The sequence below is a fragment of the Podarcis bocagei genome, assembly GCF_964188305.1.
Source record: "Podarcis bocagei genome assembly, chromosome: 14".
NCBI lineage: Eukaryota > Metazoa > Chordata > Lepidosauria > Squamata > Lacertidae > Podarcis > Podarcis bocagei.
Window position 1 is genome coordinate 1327706 of NC_138139.1, and position 17367 is coordinate 1345072.

Here is a 17367-nt window from a genome sequence, read left to right on the forward strand (position 1 = left end):
AATATATAAAAGGATGTCACATAGAGGAGGGAGAAAGGTTGTTTTCTGCTGCTCCAGAGAAGCGGAGATGGAGCAATGGATCCAAACTACAAGAAAGAAGATTCCACCTAAACATTAGGAAGAACTTCCTGACAGTAAGAGCTGTTTGACAGTGGAATTTGCTGCCAAGGAGTGTGGTGGAGTCTCCTTCTTTGGAGGTCTTTAAGCAGAGGCTTGACAACCATATGTCAGGAGTGCTCTGATGGTGTTTCCTGCTTGGCAGGGGGTTGGACTCAATGGCCCTTGTGGTCTCTTCCAACTCTATGATTCTATGATTCTATGATTCTATGATTCTATGATTATTATATCTGAATGGAATGGAATGAAAATTATTAAGATTTTGGAAGATTTTGGAACCCCACAAAAATGCATAATAAGTACAGTGGTACCTCAGGTTACATACGCTTCAGGTTACATACGCTTCAGGTTACAGACTCCGCTAATCCAGAAATAGTGCTTCAGGTTAAGAACTTTGCTTCAGGATGAGAACAGAAATTGTGCTCCGGCAGCGCGACAACAGCAGGAGGCCCCATTAGCTAAAGTGGTGCTTCAGGTTAAGAACAGTTTCAGGTTAAGAACGGACCTCCGGAACGAATTACGTACTTAACCTGAAGTACCACTCTAAACAAATCTAACACGCAGGGAGGCCAGTTTGATTAAATTATATAATTTTATATTGGACTAATTGGCATTAATAATTGCATCAATTGGATAAAATTGGTACTGTTATAATGAGGCTGATATTGGAACAATATTGGAAAATCAATAAAAACATATTTTAGAAAATGAAATAGAGAAGGGAAGCTTTCTTTAAATGTGCTAAACAAATGGAAGGTGATATGATATAGGTTTTGGGGGAAGAAAAACTCTGTCCAAAAGTAAAGCCTGAAACACAGGGACACCAGCGCAGGCATAAAGAGAGACCTCGCGCCCAGCCTTCCAGAAGCAGCTCCTGTTTGCTTACCCATTTTAGAGAACAGCCACACTTGCCACATGGAAGTTGTGCTATTTCCTAAGGGCGTGTGTTGCTTGTTGGATCACCTGGAATACTGTGTCCAGTATTTAAGAAGGATATTGAGAAGCTGGAATGTGCCCAGAGCAAGACCACCAAGTTGATTAAGGGTCTGGAAACCAAGCCTTATGAAGAACAGTTGAAGGAGCTGGGTGTGTTTAGCCTAGAAAAGAGGAGACTGTGAGGAGATACGGTAAGTGGAGGTTGGGTGGCATCTGTCATGTATAATCTAGTTGAGATTCCTGCACTACACAGGTTGGACTAGATGATCCTTAGGGACCCCTTCCAAATATACAATTGTATGATACTGTGATTCTATGAATCTAATAATCTGCTTTTGATCAATTTAATTCCACTGATCCTTTTAAGTGGTGCTGTTGCCTTAATCATTTTATCTTCTGCTTGTAGCATTTTGGGTGTGACTTCAGCCTCATTTTGGCCATTCATTATCAGATCACCTTAATGTGCTTTTTAATTTTTTTTTAAAAAAGCAATATATATATATAATCTGACCAGATTGGGACACCTGATTCTGGAGGGAGAGAGTCAAAATGCAATACTACATAGGTCTACTGCGCTCAATAGGACTTGCTCCTGGGTAAGAGTGCATAGAACTGCAGCCTTAAACAAATGCACAGCTTCTCTCTCTCCCCACCATTGAAATCAGTGAGACTTAAGAACATAAGAATCTGCAGGATCAGGCCAATGACCTATCTGGACCAGCACCCTGTTCTCACAATGGCCAACCAGATGCAAGCAGGACTTGACCACAAGAGCACTTTCCCCTCCATGGATTCCAGACATTCAGACGCATTAGAGCTTCTGACCATTGAGGCTGAGCCATCGTGACTCCTAGCTATAGACAGCCTTATCCTCTATGAATTTGCCCAGTCCTCTTTCAAAGCCTCTCAAGTTGTTGGCCATCAGTGCCTCCTGTAGGTGTGAGTTCCATAGTTTATCTATGTGCTATGTTTCTTTTATCTGTTCCGATTCTTCCAGCATTTAGCTTCATTGGATGGCCGTGTGTTCTAGTGTTCTGAACGACGGAGAAAAACTTTTCTCCATCCACCTTCTCCATGCAATTAATAATTTTATAACTTCTCTTATGTCAGCTCTCACTTGCTTCTCTTTCAACTGAAAAGTTTCCAGTGCTGCAGCCTTTCCTCAATGGGAAGTTGCTCCATTGCCTCGATCACTGAGCTTGCCCTCTTCTGAAACTTTTTCAACTCTACGCTATACCAATGTGTACCAATTATTTTTATAATGGCACTACCATATTTGCAGTTTTGTTTTCAATTCCAAACCTTGAATTTAATTACCCCTCAAAAAGCAAATATTAGCAAGATGCTTCTATTTATTGCTCAGAAATATAGAAACCCCTCCCCTGTTCATTTTATTCTGATTTAAGTGAAGGATGAAGTAGCAATGTATGAGAATTTCGCTGGAAAAGGCCACACTGTTTAATGCTTAAACACCTCTTTCCTGCCCAGAGTTCATTTTATTGTCCATGCAAGAATGCTGGCACTCAACTCTGTTAGACAGAATTTATTATGGCCTCCCATGCCCGACTGGCCACAATGAACATCCCTTCATTAATTATTTGGTCTTAACCTATTACTGCAATTAACTGTGCAACAATTTAACCTGCAAGTTGGAGGGTCATTACTTGGTCAATGACTGATGGAGGAGAAAGGGTTAGCATTGCTTCTGGAAGGGCTGGAAGAAAGCAGAAAATAAAAGCAGAGTAAATTAAAAGCTGCTCTCATCAGCTAAATGGGTTCACTGATAATTTCACAGCAGTTCCCTTGCATCCATAATTCTTCTTCCTTGATTTATGGCATGCATTAGCCAAAGACGACAGTTTTCATCCTATGGGCAAACAAACAAATAAGAGCAGGGAGCCAAGAAGTCATAAAGAAGCTTCCTCAAACTGAACCAGAGCACTGAATCCATCTTGCACACATTTGTCTGCTTTGAGAGCCAGGAATGTTCTTAGGCTCCAACTCCCATCAGCTCCAGACAGCATAGCCAATGGCCAGGCATGATGGGAGCTGGTGTCTAATAAAATCTGGAGGGTTACAAGTTCCCAAGTGTTTCCCCCTCAAATGACGGTTCTTCTCCAGAAATGCAGGGCCAAGATCACCCCCTTGCCCTGTGCATTACTATTTAAACTTTCAGTAGGGTTCTGATCAATTCTGGAGCTATTCTCTAGGCCAGGGGTAGCCAATGTAGCATCTCCCAATGTTGCTGGACTAGAACTCTCATCGTCCCCAACCAGCATGGCAAATGATCAGGTATTATGAGAGTTGTAGTTCAAAAACATCTGGACAGACCACATTAGCTCCCCCTGCTCTTGGCTCTTTGTTCAATTGCATGTTAGCCTCAGTCAGTGGTCCTGAAATTATATTTGGCACTTGAGACTTCTGACTGATGATGTAGACTCATTGCTACTTCCTGTCTGTTTGATAGGGATGGAGGAAAATGTCCTTCAATCCACTCTTGGCCAGGGGGAAGCAGCATGATGCCTTCCAAATTTCATACAATCATAGAGTTGGAAGGGATCCCTACAATGCAGGAATCTTTTGCCCTAACTGGAGCTCAAACCCATGATCCTGAGAGATTAAGAGGCCTATGCTCTACCAACTGAGCTATTCAGGCATTTGGACTATAACCTCCATCAGGTCCAGGCAGCATAGCTGATCGTCTAGGATAATGGAAGCTGGAGTCCAGTATCATCTGAAGTTTCAGGATGAGGTCTTTGTCAGCTCAGCCTGGTGATGATCAGTAGATGTGGCCTGGGACTGGGTGGGAGGAGAGTTAGAGTTGAAGTTATTGTGGTTAGGAATACAAAAACCAGTGAGTTTATATTCAGGGCTTTTTTCTAGCTGGAACTCACCAGAACTCAGTTCCAGCACCTCTCAGGTGGGTGCCATTGCCATTCTAAGAGAATGAGGGAGGCATTCCGCCACCTCTTTTTCCCCTAGAAAAATAGTAATGTATATATTGAACTATGTACAGAATTTGTATATTGCACAACACACAAACAGTGCCCTATATGTATACATTGCATGTGCCTGATATGTGATCCAACAACTGTAATTGTTCATTTTAAGAAATGTAGATTTTAACATAACCAAACGAATCCAGCTGATGTTGGAGGCTGCTTTTTATTGAGTTAGACCCCTTGGTCCATTATTGTCTATATGGCGGCTCTCCACAATTTCACACAGAGATTATTTCCCCATCTGGAGATTCCAGGGATTGAACCTGGGACCTTCTGCATGCCAAGCAGATGTTCAACCACTGAGCTTTAACACATCTCCAATGAAATGTGCAGATTAGCCCACATCAAGATGTTTAGAACATTCCATCCCTATCTGTACCATCTACTTTTTTCTAATGGTGTCACCTGGGTATTTGCAGCTCTGCCTTGCAGGTAGATTGGTGGGTGATACGTGAAGTGAGACCTGTTCTTGAGCTTATAAATTCACTGTGTTATTCTGAATGAATACTTCTTTACACAAAGCAATTTATCCTACGTTTTTAGCTTCACCCACCTCCTTGTTTACTATGTGTGCCTGCAGGGAATTCTGAATAAAGCATCCACAATAGATTGCCAAACCACAACAGAACAGCCATTTTGACACCAGCATGGTGTGTGTGTGCTGCAGTATGTGTTCACTACAGGCCATTTTTTATAGAAGTTGTATCTGTAGAATCTGTAGCATGAGGAGCTAGTCCTGTATAGCAGATCCCTCCCTTTCCTGTGTCACCTTGTATTGAACTCCACATTCTGTTTCCTCACAAAGTCTTTAATTGACTCATCTTGTTCTTCATCAGAACCTTTCCAAAGAAGATTATCTGAGCATTTATCTACCTTTGCAGGGAAGTATTTTTTGCACACATTATGTGGCAGGAGAATTGCAATTCAGAGAAATGCAAATTTCAAAGGATGGCTGCATTTCAGTTCACATGTTCTTTTGGTATTGAAACTGTTGCTGATGTTCTATGGCAAAGGGATAACACATGGTTTGGCCTTTGGAAGATGATTTCCTGAGTGTAATGGTTCAAGGGGTTGCTCGTGCGTAAGCCGATGCCCACACCTGGCTGGGTTGCCTAAGTGCACCTTTTCTGTCCGGACAGCCACTCACCCGTGGCTGTCTCAATCGCTGGCAGAATCCGTCAGTGGACATTTCTTAAACTTCTTCCAGCAAAGAAGTTCTTTCACGCCCAGTCTCCTCCTACTCTCTCTGCGCGGAAGCCTTCTGCGCAAGGAGGGCGTAGGCAGCGGAGGACCCTTCCTCCCCCCGCTGGTCCCAGGCAAGGAGTCCTGTGACTCCCTCTCAGATTCCCCCATCTACCCCCCTTCTCCACTGGAGCTGAGCTGATTCCCTTCCCCAGAAGATGGGCTGCCTCTCCCAATCCCGGGACGCTCTCTGGCATCCCTCTGGAGCTCTCTCTCTCCCTCCGGCACTGATGGGAGTTCCCTGACACCGAGGCACTGTGGTCTTTCTGCTCATTAAGATGTTGTATGCAGCTGTGGGCTCCCCTCCCGCTGGCAACAACAACAACAACCCATTGGAATTATTCACCCTTCAATAGTCATCTTATTTGTTGCCAATATGAAGACTGATATTTTTGCAAAAGGAGAACCCATCCTGTTCATTGTTTGGCAGGCAGCAGCATTATTGGTTGCACTTCGGCCTGCTGTGCTATTTTTACGTCTGGGTAACAAGGGGCTGGAAGATTCATTTTGAGGGAAGGGAATCTTTGGTGCAGTAATCTGAGAGGGAGCTATTATGCCCAAGAATGCTCTCTTACACATCCCAAATTTTAAAAGTCATGAAACGCACCAAGGAGAGAGTGAGCAGCAACTGCCTGGAGTTGCTTCTTTGTCACTGATGCTCAGTTGTGAGCTCTGCCAAACTGTACAAATTAGTGATTCAGGAACAAGAGTAAGGTACATGGTTCTCCACTCCGATTTTTCTTGATGCCTTGTCATGACATTTGAGTCATGGGGCTCTTAAGAGCTCATGTAAACTCAGGATAACTCCCTGAGAGAATAAAAAACAATAATCTAGGCACTTGAGTCTTCATTCTTTCAGTTAGGCAGACAGACAGTCATTTGACTGGACCAAAGCCCCCAAAGCAATGTACAACAGTCATTTTTAAAATGCAGTGGTTAAGCTACAAATCTTTCATTTTAAAAATTAAAGCCATGTAAGGGATGGGCCCACAAGAAAATGCATTGGGGTGGGGAGAGACGAGAGCCTTTGAAAAACAGAATGATAAAAGGCAAAGAAGAAGAAGAAAGAAATGAAAGTTAATGGCTTTCCACACTTGTGTTATTTATTTTATTTGTCTCTCACCTTTTTCTCAAAGGAGCTTTTCATGCTTCTCTCCCTCATTTAATCCCTACAACAACCCTGTGAGGTAGCTTACACTGAGAGAGGCAGTGATGGGCCAAAGCTCACCGCAACGAGCGTCATGGCTGAATGGGTATTTCAGTGGTGCATGTGGGTTTGCCTCATGCCCCCCCCCACTTGGGGAAAGAGACCTCAAGGTGGTCTTTTTCTTTGGGACAGGGCCTGAAACCAGGTGGGCCTGAGAGACCAGTGGGAGTGTGCAGGCTACTGCGCCCACTCTTCTACACTGCCCTCCCTCCTTCCCTTTATAGTGTGGACTTTTGCTAGCCGTCTTTTATGGTGCTGAGTAGAAACGGGGGTGGGGAGCTCCTAATTGGCACTTGGGACTTCCTGCTTTTGCCTGTTTCACACTGTTCAGTTTGTGCTGATTTGGCATTCTTTGCCTTTTTTGGCATTCAGTGCAGCAGGTGAGGAAAGGTGAGCCTTAATTCACAGCTCCCCTGAGACATGATGGGGAGAGTAAGGGGTACTCTTGTGTCATCACCCACAGGTGGAGGCTTGCAGGTACTTGGTCTGCACATCACGGTGAACCCTGGGCAGCAGGGAGACACTTTCCCCACCCTTGGCTGAGGAGCAAATAACCAGCTGGCTTACAAACCCAGCTTCCCTCTTATGTCATCATTGATTCCTCCCGTACTTAGTTATTTGGCTGATTGATAGAGTCTCTGATTCATTATATTTCAACCTAATAAGTTGTCTTAAGTCTTCTTCCTGGGAAAATGGAGGACCTTTTAATTCTTTGGAACATGAATGGAGAAGGAAAAGAGCAGCAGGAGGGCCAGCTCTGAGTTGATCCACAGGCAGTATGGGATTGTGTCCTCACCTCCTTGCCTGCCCTCCTCTCCTGTTTCCACCAGAGGGCAAGTAGTACGTGGGGGAAAAGGAAAAACAAAATGAATCCAATATAACACATTTTAAAACAAAGCAGCATTCTTGTAAATAAAAACACTACAGGCAGCCGACAGACAGGTCAGACTAAGCACAAAACCTGGACAAATAAGTGAGTTTTGACCTGGCACCAACATCACAAACATTATACAGTGGATGAGAAGTCTCTCTCCCTTGTGGCCACATCACAAACTTCACCCAGTGACGGGGCAAAACCCACATGGTGGATCTGAAGACATGGGCAGGCTAGCGTTGTGAGAGGTGCTCCTTCAGCTATTTGAGTCCCACTTCACTTACTTACCAGCCCTTCAAGCACAAGGCTCCAGGGCAGGGGACAACAATATAAAAATACACCCACCCTGCCCATCACTATATCTCTGCTTCTGCCAGGAGCTGGAGTCAGGTATAGGTCAGCAATGAAAAGCATGGTGTATGTGAAGGTAGCTCTTTATTCAAAGGAACCAAAACAACGCAGGTCTAGTGACCCCAGCAGCTCTTCCCAGTAGGTCTTGCCTCAACAAAGCAGTGGTGAGGACTGAAGTCCCCACCTTCCCACCACTTTCTAAGGCTTCTGCTCTCCAGGGTCTTTTCCAAGCATTCACAAACTGTGTCTGTGCACAACCAATCTCTGTTCTGGGAGAGCAGGGGGAAGGGGAGCTGGTTGTAGCAGGAAGGGGAGACTCCCTGGATTCTTCAGCAGGCTGTCTCAGCTCTGCTTCTTGGCCATTCTCCTCTCCAGCCTTGGAGTCTGAACTGCTCTCTGTCACAGCCTCTTCCTGCTCCATAAACCCTGTTACCTCTTCTGCTTCAAACACCTTCTCCCCCCAGTCTGCTCCTTCTTCTCCCTCTGACCACTTATCATCATCCCACCACCACTTCTTCCCCTAGGGGTTCTGGTGCCTCCCCCCACTCCTCTGCATCCAGCCAGTCCAGGACATCAGCTCTGCTCTATCTCTCCTAGGTGTCAAAGGCCAGGTTAAAGAGGTATGTCTTCAACGTATGAGCAAAGCAATACAATGAAGTAGCCAGATGCACCTTAATGAGGAGGAGATTCCACAGCTTAGGGGCTGCCACAGAGAATGCCCTGTCCTTAACTGCCACCCACAGACTTTTGAGGATGGTGAAATGACCAGGAGGGCCTTCTCAACTGATCTTGACACAGTCTCAAACCAAGATGTGCTCCCCTAAGCCCACATCCCCAGCACATTCACACTCCTGTCTCAGTGACATCTATGCTGGCTTGCTCATGTCCACAGAATGGAAGATGGCAGGATCCTCGAGGACGTGCTCTATGGGGAGCTGGCTTCAGGCACCAAGCCCATTGACAGACCACCTCTGCATTATAAAAAACATCTGCAAATGAGATATGACAGCTGGCAACATTAACACTGCCACGTGGGAATGCCTTGCAGAAGACGCAGTGCCTCAGTCAGGTCATGTATCTACAGCAGTGACCAGAGATGGAATGACTAGTGGGAGGAGCACAGAAAGAAGAAATGCCACAGCACAACTGCATCAGCACAACCGGATGCCTTCACCTGCCCCAGCTGCCAGAAAACATCTCTCTCCCGTATCAGTCTCTACAGCCCCAGCAGGTTCTGTAACTCTCCAATAGTTTGACTCCACCCCCAAAGCCACACTCTTCCATTGTCTCCCAAGACAGATGAATGCCAGCCAACTCCTCCCCCCCAACCATTGGCAGGTTGTCTGATGTTCATGGAAACTGGAGTCCAAGAACACCTGGAGGGCTGCTCACCCCTCCCATTCTCCTTTAAAGTTAGCACTGGCACCTTGAATTGGTTTCAGAAGCATCTGGGCAGCCAACGTGGAGCTTTTCTGAGGATGTCATTAACCAGGCAGGTGTTCAAGGCTTAATGGATTCATCCCCTTGGAAAGCAGGGTTTTCATTTATTCCATTTTTTTACTCCCTTCAATAGCCATTTGCTTGTCTGATGAATTACACACATTTCTGTATGCATGGAAAGTAATGATGTTGCCATTAACATGGATGAGGTATGGTTGTGAATCGCTGTGGTAACAAGCCACACCTTTAGGAAGCCATTATGAACAAAGCCTTCAAGGAAACAGAACACAGATAAAGAGTGATGGATTGTTTTCCTCAGGCATCAGTGGGAGTCCTGGTGTTAAAGAAAGTCTATTTTCACCAAGGTTCTTAAATAACCATTTGGCTGAAAGGCAGTGCTTATTTGTGACAGATGGACTGTGGGTACAGCTCCTGTTAACCTTCGTGGACAAAATATCCACCCAAGAGGACACCTGAGCTGTGAGGCACAGACGCCAAATTGACCTGCAAACCCAAATCCAGAGGCTCATTTGCTTGGTCTGTTGCCCATATGGAACCTCTGTATTTTTATTCATTGTTAAGCGGGGTGGGGTGGGTGGGTGAGATCCAGCTATACTTAGGTAGGCATGGGCAGATGCTGGACCCAGCTGTGGATGGGTCAGTCGGTATTCACTTGTTGCCATCACTCCTCTGTAACATAGATTTTTCCGTCTTAATTATGATGGGTCTAGATCAGCTCTTCTTTTTGTCTGGCCTCTGTCTTCACTTGGTCTCCCCACATGTAGGGCTGGTGACAGCAAAAGCCTCAGAGGATGACCTGTTTGCTCTCATTCTAGTTTGGGGCTAGTCCTGAGAGGCAGGTGGTGAGACTGGAGTTGAACCAAAAGTTCTCCTATGACATTTTTTGTATCTCATGGGATGAGATACATCAACATATCTTTCAGCCTCTCCCTCCCACCATCTAAGAGCACCCCCCTTTTTATAAAGAGTTCTTGAGGATTTTGATCTTCTGATTCTGCTATGAACGGACTCTTTCCACACCTTCTGGACTAGAGTAGAACTGATTCAGCTTTTCTGATGCAGTGAGGAAGCAAAGAAAATGAAAACTGCAATTTTTTTTAGAAAATGTGCAGTTTAAGAGAAAATGTATTTAGAAATTTACCTATTTAAATAAATTGTGCAGTTGTTTTTTTTATAAATCTTATTAATACAGAAATGTAGTGGAATGGAATTATAAGTGGACACATGTGGAAGTGATCCTTATTTCTTAGCAATGTCAAGTGTATACCTGGCAAGGGTGTGTGGCCAGTAGACACAGCAGCATTAGAGTACAGGATGGGTGAGCACCACCAGTCCCTCTCATGTCTTCACTTAACACATGTAAACATCCCTAATTTCTCCTGGGCTTTGTGGATTCAGCTGGCGGGGAGCTAATTTGTTCAGTGTCTGAAAGCAACTCTCAGCCTAGGATAGGGGTAGCCAACATGGCACTCTCCAGATGTTTTTGGACTCCAACTTGCAGCAGCCTCAGCCAACATGGCTAACAGTCAAGGATGATGGGAACTGTACTCCAGTAACAGCCGGAGCACACCCTGATGGCTGCTTCTGGTCTCCAAGTTCACCTGATGACTTCTCCAGAGAAGGGTTGGGCAGGAGGCAGAGTGGAATCTCTGGGTGCTTTAAAGTTGATCAAGGAGTGTTTCTGGACTTCCAAATTGTTTAACAATGATATGACTTTTGCCACTGCAATTAAGCAGCTGAAATGAAGAATGCTAACCAGGAATGGGCTTTCTGTGCACAAGGACTGTGGCCCCAGTTAAGGTCTGGCATGGCAGACAATAACTTAGGTTCAGAATGTGCGCAAAGGAACCCAGTTCATTCATTCTAGCTGTGTGCTTTTTGCACCTCCAGTAGATCTATTAAAAAACCCCAGAGTTGATCTGAAAAGCCTGAACCCATCCCTGCTCTAGAGGATCTGGTTGAGCTGTCACACAGGATAACCCATAAGCAATAAATAAGCCTGATGCCCTGTATCAACTGTATCAACTAGAATGATAATTCACATTAGTCAGTGACCTATTTCTGAAAGTGCTTGATGCAAGGTATTATGAAGGAACTAGATGCCTTTCAAGCAGGATCCTTTGGTTTTGAGCAGGCAGCTATTTGAGATTCATAGCAGAGGAAAGCTATTTCAATAACTCTTCATAACAGCTTTTTAAAAATAAAAATAAAAAGAACAACAACCAACATTGATTTGTTCCTTTCCTTTGGCAGGATGAAAAGAACCAAGTTTTAACCACCAACATTTGGCTACACATGGTGAGTGTTAAAGTTTAGAAGTTTCCTTTAAGAGGGTGATTTTATCAGTAACTTAGGAAGTTCTCATATGCCAAGATCTAGCTCCAGATCCTTCCCAGAGATGCTGGGGATTAAACCTGGGACCTTCTGCATGCAAAGCAGAGGCTCTATCATGGAGCTACAGCTCCTCCCTTTAAAAGAAACATGTGGGCACCATGGAAAGTGAAACTGCAGAGACCCAGAAGGCTGCTATATATCAAGCCAGACCAATGGTCCATCTAGTTCAGTATCATCCACACTGACCTGCAGCAGCTTTCCAGTTTTCCAGACAGGAGTGTTTCCTCAGTCCTACATAGAGATGCTGGGGATTGAACCTGGGACCTTCTGCATGCAAAGCAGATGTTCTACAGTAAAAACAGCAAAAAGACCTTAAAGGCTAACAGAATATGACAAGCCCAATATTTTCCTGCTTGGCAGGGGGTTGGACTCAATGGCCCTTGTGGTCTCTTCCAACTCTATGATTCTATGATTTTATGCTCCTTGTAATTGGTTTAGTGAATGAATTCATTTAATAAAATATCGATTCTTTTCCATTGTAAGATATATATCAGAGAGTGTCAGACATTAACTGTTACTGCATGCCAGCTGTCAAATATGGCCAGACATGCTGAGTGTGTCAGTAAGTCAGCTGTCCACTCTTGTGAAATCCCAAATACTATGGTAGGCCAGCTATCAGATGTTGTCCCAAATGGACAGTATTGACTTTCACCTTCCTCTGGTGGCGCCACAACTACGATGTCTAATGGAAGGTGAGAGGCGGGGGGGCGGGGCGTGCCAAATGTTGGTGTTGTACAGAGCACCACTGAAATTTGAAACCCCAAGGTCTGCCACTGACATGGATAGTACACACATCAAATGAGCAAACATCCCTTAATCAAAAGCGAGGAGTGCTCACAAGGACTCCTGAATTCGTCTGAATCTGGAAGTTAACTTCATAAATTTCTACTCTCTTTTCCCATCCCTCCACTTTTTTCACTGCATTCATTTCCTTCTGAAATATACTTGGAGTTGAGTGTTGATTTCATGCTCTTTATTTCAGCTCATGGTCATCAGTGAGTGAATGAGTTTTCCCCCAAAACCTCTGGCTATATATACATTATTTTCACAATGGGTCCCGCATGATTGGCTGATTCAATTCCCCTCCTGGAGCCTGATTGGGCTGCTCCTGCAGCCCAGTCAGGTTGCTGATTGACTTCCTCCTGGACCCGGATTGGGCAGCTCCTGCAGACCAATCAAGTTGCTGCCTTCTAGGATCTTACCTGCCTATTGTTCTAGGATCCAAGCTCAGTACATAACACCTTCAGTATCAACCATCAGTTACATCAAAGAGCTCTTTGCTCACAGCTGACTGTATTTCAGATGTTGCATGGTGCTTTGAGCAGCAGGACACAGTGACATAACAGTGTTACTATAAATTGACATGAAGTGTACTTACACAACTCCATTTTAAACAATTTGAGGGGAATGTCACAGGATGCAGAACAGGGGACACTGCGGAAGATAAAGAACTATTCAACTGGAAATGCCAAAAAAATGGGAATTATTTTCAGATGTGGTGGAAACACCAGTATATTTTAAAAATGGGAAAAAGTTGATAGTTTAATAAGAGACCAGCTACATATATGCAAGGTTCCTCCCCTTTCTTTTTACAGTCTTCCCCAGTACCAAGTACTGTTTTTGCTGCCCATGGCAGCCATTTTGTGCTGGCACTCACAGCACTTTTATCAATGTATGATTTTAAAAAACACTGCATTGTAAGGAATGGACACAAGGAACTTGTCTCTTATATGCTGAAAGCATCAAGGTTACTGTATGCAAGCAAGTGAAGATTACAAACCAACCAATCAATAGAATGGATTGATAAACACTGGGAATTTGTGTCAATGACAGCATGAACACATTTTATAAAAATAAACCAGAAAAAGACAGTGGCAAGATATTTTTGAAACAAACTAGGAAGCATTTATTGAATAATGAAGACAAGGCTTTTGCACTACTTTGAATTAGATTATTTGAAATATGAGTATACAAGCTGGATTTTTTAAAAAACATTTTTTTATTAAAGATTTCTTGGTTTACAAAAGTATGTGCAATGTCAAGTTACATTTTCTACATATCAGTTTCATTTGTTGAGACATTAGTGTTACATTAGGAAGAAAAGGGGGAAAGCATGATCTGAAGACAAGGGCTCTCTGCCCCTCTTGTTTTCCAGCAACTGGCTCTCAGAAGCATTTCTGCCTCCGCTGTGGAGCCAGAGCAGAGCCATCCTGGAGAGGAGCCTTTGACAGCCATCTCCTCCATGAATTTCTCTAATCCTCTTTTTTATAGTTTTTATTAAAGATTTTCCTCTGTAACAAATAAACAAAATGGGGTACCTATAGTGTTTCCACTTTCAATTCATAGTCTTTTTCACAGTTCATTTGCATTCAGTATGATACTCTGTTATATACTGTACGTTATTTGGGGGGAAAGTGAGAGGAGGGGGAATAATGATCTTTCGTTCTGTTGCATAGTGCTTCTGCAGGGTTTTTATGTCAGCCTCACATGGTTAAGTCCTTTATTCATATATTTATTTTTGTTACAAAGCCATCTAGCTCGGTAGCCATTACTGCCTCCCACGGCAGTGAGTTCCAAGGTTTAACCATGTGTTGCATAGTTAAACATATTGGCTGACTGATACTGATGAGACAAAAAAAGTTTGTCTTTTGCTGCCATTACATTTTAAAAGAAGATGTGGAAAAGGCACAAGTTATTTATAAAAGTAAGAAAACTTTTCATCAGCTTTAAAAACTGGTCCCAGAAGAACCCAGGCAGTTTAATCAAGGACAGATTTATCAGTGTCACAAGCACTGGGAGAGACAAGAGCTAATCACTGGGCATCCTGACTGGAGACGACCTCCAGCAGTTGACATCTGTAGAGGACACACGGGAGAACCGCTTTGGTCATTTGCTGCTTTGACAGGGTTGTAAACAGCATACTGAGTTGCTGCCCTATACAAACAAAAGAAAAAAACATAGAATCATAGAATCATAGAGTTGGAAGAGACCACAAGGGCCATCGAGTCCAACCCCCTGCCAAGCAGGAAACACCATCAGAGCACTCCTGACATATGGTTGTCAAGCCTCTGCTCAAAGACCTCCAAAGAAGGAGACTCCACCACACTCCTTGGCAGCAAATTCCACTGTCAAACAGCTCTTACTGTCAGGAAGTTCTTCCTAATGTTTAGGTGGAATCTTCTTTCTTGTAGTTTGGATCCATTGCTCCGTGTCCGCTTCTCTGGAGCAGCAGAAAACAACCTTTCTCCCTCCTCTATATGACATCCTTTTATATATTTGAACATGGCTATCATATCACCTCCTCTTCTCCAGGCTAAACATGCCCAGCTCCCTTAGCCGTTCCTCATAAGGCATCGTTTCCAGGCCTTTGACCATTTTGGTTGCCCTCCTCTGTCAGTGTCCTTCTTGAACTGTGGTGCCCAGAACTGGACACAGTACTCCAGGTGAGGTCTGACCAGAGCAGAATACAGTGGCACTATGACTTCCCTAGATCTAGATGCTATATTATTGATGCAGCCCAGAATTGCATTGGCTTTTTTAGCTGCCGCGTCACACTGTTGGCTCATGTCAAGTTTGTGGTCAACCAAGACTCCTAGATCCTTTTCACATGTACTGCTCTCAAGCCAGGTGTCCCCCATCTTGTATTTGTGCCTCTCATTTTTTTTGCCCAAGTGCAATACTTTACATTTCTCCCTGCTAAAGTTCATCTTGTTTGTTTTGGCCCAGTTCTCTAATCTGCCAAGGTCGTTTTGAAGTGTGATCCTGTCCTCTGGGGTGTTAGCCACCCCTCCCAGTTTGGTGTCATCTGCAAATTTGATCAGGATGCCCTTGAGTCCATCATCCAAGTCATTGATAAAGATGTTAAATAAGACCGGGCCCAAGACAGAACCCTGTGGCACCCCACTAGTCACTCTTCTCCAGGATGAAGAGGAACCATTGATCAGCACCCTTTGGGTTCGGTCAGTCAGCCAGTTACAAATCCACTGAGTGGTAGCATAGTCAAGACCGCATTTTACCAGCTTCTTTACAAGAATATCATGGGGCACCTTGTCAAATGCCTTACTGAAATCAAGGTAGGCTACATCCACTGCATTCCCTTCATCTACCAGGCTTGTAATTCTGTCAAAAAACGAGATCAGGTTAGTCTGACATGACTTATTTTTCAGAAATCCATGCTGACTATTGGTGATCACAGCATTCCTTTGTAGGTGCTCACAGACTATTTGCTTAATGATCTGCTCCAGAATCTTCCCTGGTATTGATGTCAGACTGACTGGGCGATAATTATTTGGGTCCTCTCTTTTCCCCTTTTTGAAAATAGGGACAACATTTGCCCTCCTCCAGTCTGCCGGGACTTCGCCTGTTCTCCAGGAATTCTCAAAGATGACTGCCAGTGGTTCTGAGATCACATCTGCCAGTTCTTTTAATACTCTTGGATGCAGTTCATCTGGCCCTGGAGACTTGCACATAGTGCAGATTGGAGCTAAAGAAGAGGTCACATTTCCCCGGAATGAGGCTTTCATGCATTGCGCGGAGCAAAACAATCATCTGGGGGAAATGTGTGACTTTCTGAAGCTAAAACCAATGATTGGAGCACTGGTGTGAAATTATAGGAACCTGCCTCAGGTGATCTCCACTTAACCTTGTGCAGAAGCTGGCTGGGTAGTGCAAATCAGTACAGGATCTTCATCCCACCATGTTTCTTTGTCCCCCGTAGTTTGAGGTTGGTAGCTCACAAGGCTGCAGTCAAGACAAACACAATGCAAAGGAGGAGGAGCCTTGCAAACGTTTAGGGCGGGAATGTGGCCTGCCCACAGGATTCTCTCCAAGCCCTGCCCCTCATGAGCCCCACACCAGGCTCTGCTCAAGCGCTCTTGCCTGGCTGGAAGGTGGCCTCTTGCTTGCCTTTGTTTCTGTAACTGCTAAGAAAAGCCTGCCTTTCAGGGATCAAATCGTGAACCGAAATGTGAGTAAACTTTTTGTTATTTTACTCAGGAAGACTCTTGTGTCTTTATTCTTTTAAGAGGGATCAAAGGGGACACCAGGAAATAATCTTAACTAAGAGATTCAAACAAATCTGCAAACTAGCTTCCAGCTAAATTAAGGGGAATTTGCTTTGCTACATCACTCACTAGTGTGAGTGAAGGAAGGATAATATTTATTCAATATATCCTTTCCTACAATCCTTAATATTCCTATAGCGACAAGGGTGAGCCAGCAGTAAATAACCAAGCAAGCTCTTTATTAGCAAACTCTTTATTAGCAGAACAGGATCTGCACAGGAGTGTCAGGCTTAATGAGCGCAGCAACTCAGGTTAGGCTCACCAGGTTCCACCCATCATTGTGGGTGCCCAGCGTACACACGTGACATCTCACACATGTGTGACATCACATGCCACAATGGGAGGGCCTGATGTGTAAAAGGTCCAGACAAGGCTGGGAAATGACCCTTGTATGAAATGTTGGAGATTCACTGCTGGTGAGAGTAGACCAGTCTTCTCCACCTGATGCTCTCTGAATGAAGTCAGACTATGTAAGAGCTTCCACTCTCCCACTAGGGATCTCAAGGGTCTTCAGAGCCCCAGGACTTAACACGTGAGCTCTTCACTCAGATGCCCTTCTAAGATCTGCTTAGCTAAGCACTCTTGCTTCCCCCTTAAGTCCTCTATCAAGTGTGTAAGAAGCCACTTGCTTTCTTCAGCTAACATGGTTAAAGATGGTTAAACAGGAAGTAGTGATGTCCACCAACCTAGTTGGCTTTAAAAGAGGATTAGACAAAGAGG

The 17367-nt window shown here is 44.3% G+C and overlaps 1 protein-coding gene across 5 annotated transcripts in view; it reads left to right on the plus strand.

Annotated features, from left to right (window-relative positions):
- Positions 1-17367, plus strand: part of LOC308573552 (neuronal acetylcholine receptor subunit alpha-7) — an 83245-nt gene that overhangs the window by 37104 nt on the left and 28774 nt on the right. For 3 of the 5 annotated variants that reach the window (XM_081170637.1, XM_081170636.1, XM_081170638.1), the window contains exon 3: positions 11444-11488. In XM_081170637.1, coding sequence (XP_081026763.1) covers positions 11444-11488 — 45 coding nt within the window. Of the gene's footprint in view, positions 1-9489; positions 9707-11443; positions 11489-16434; positions 16551-17367 lie in introns of those variants that run through there. The other 2 variants (XM_081170639.1, XM_081170640.1) reach the window with 2 other exon arrangements.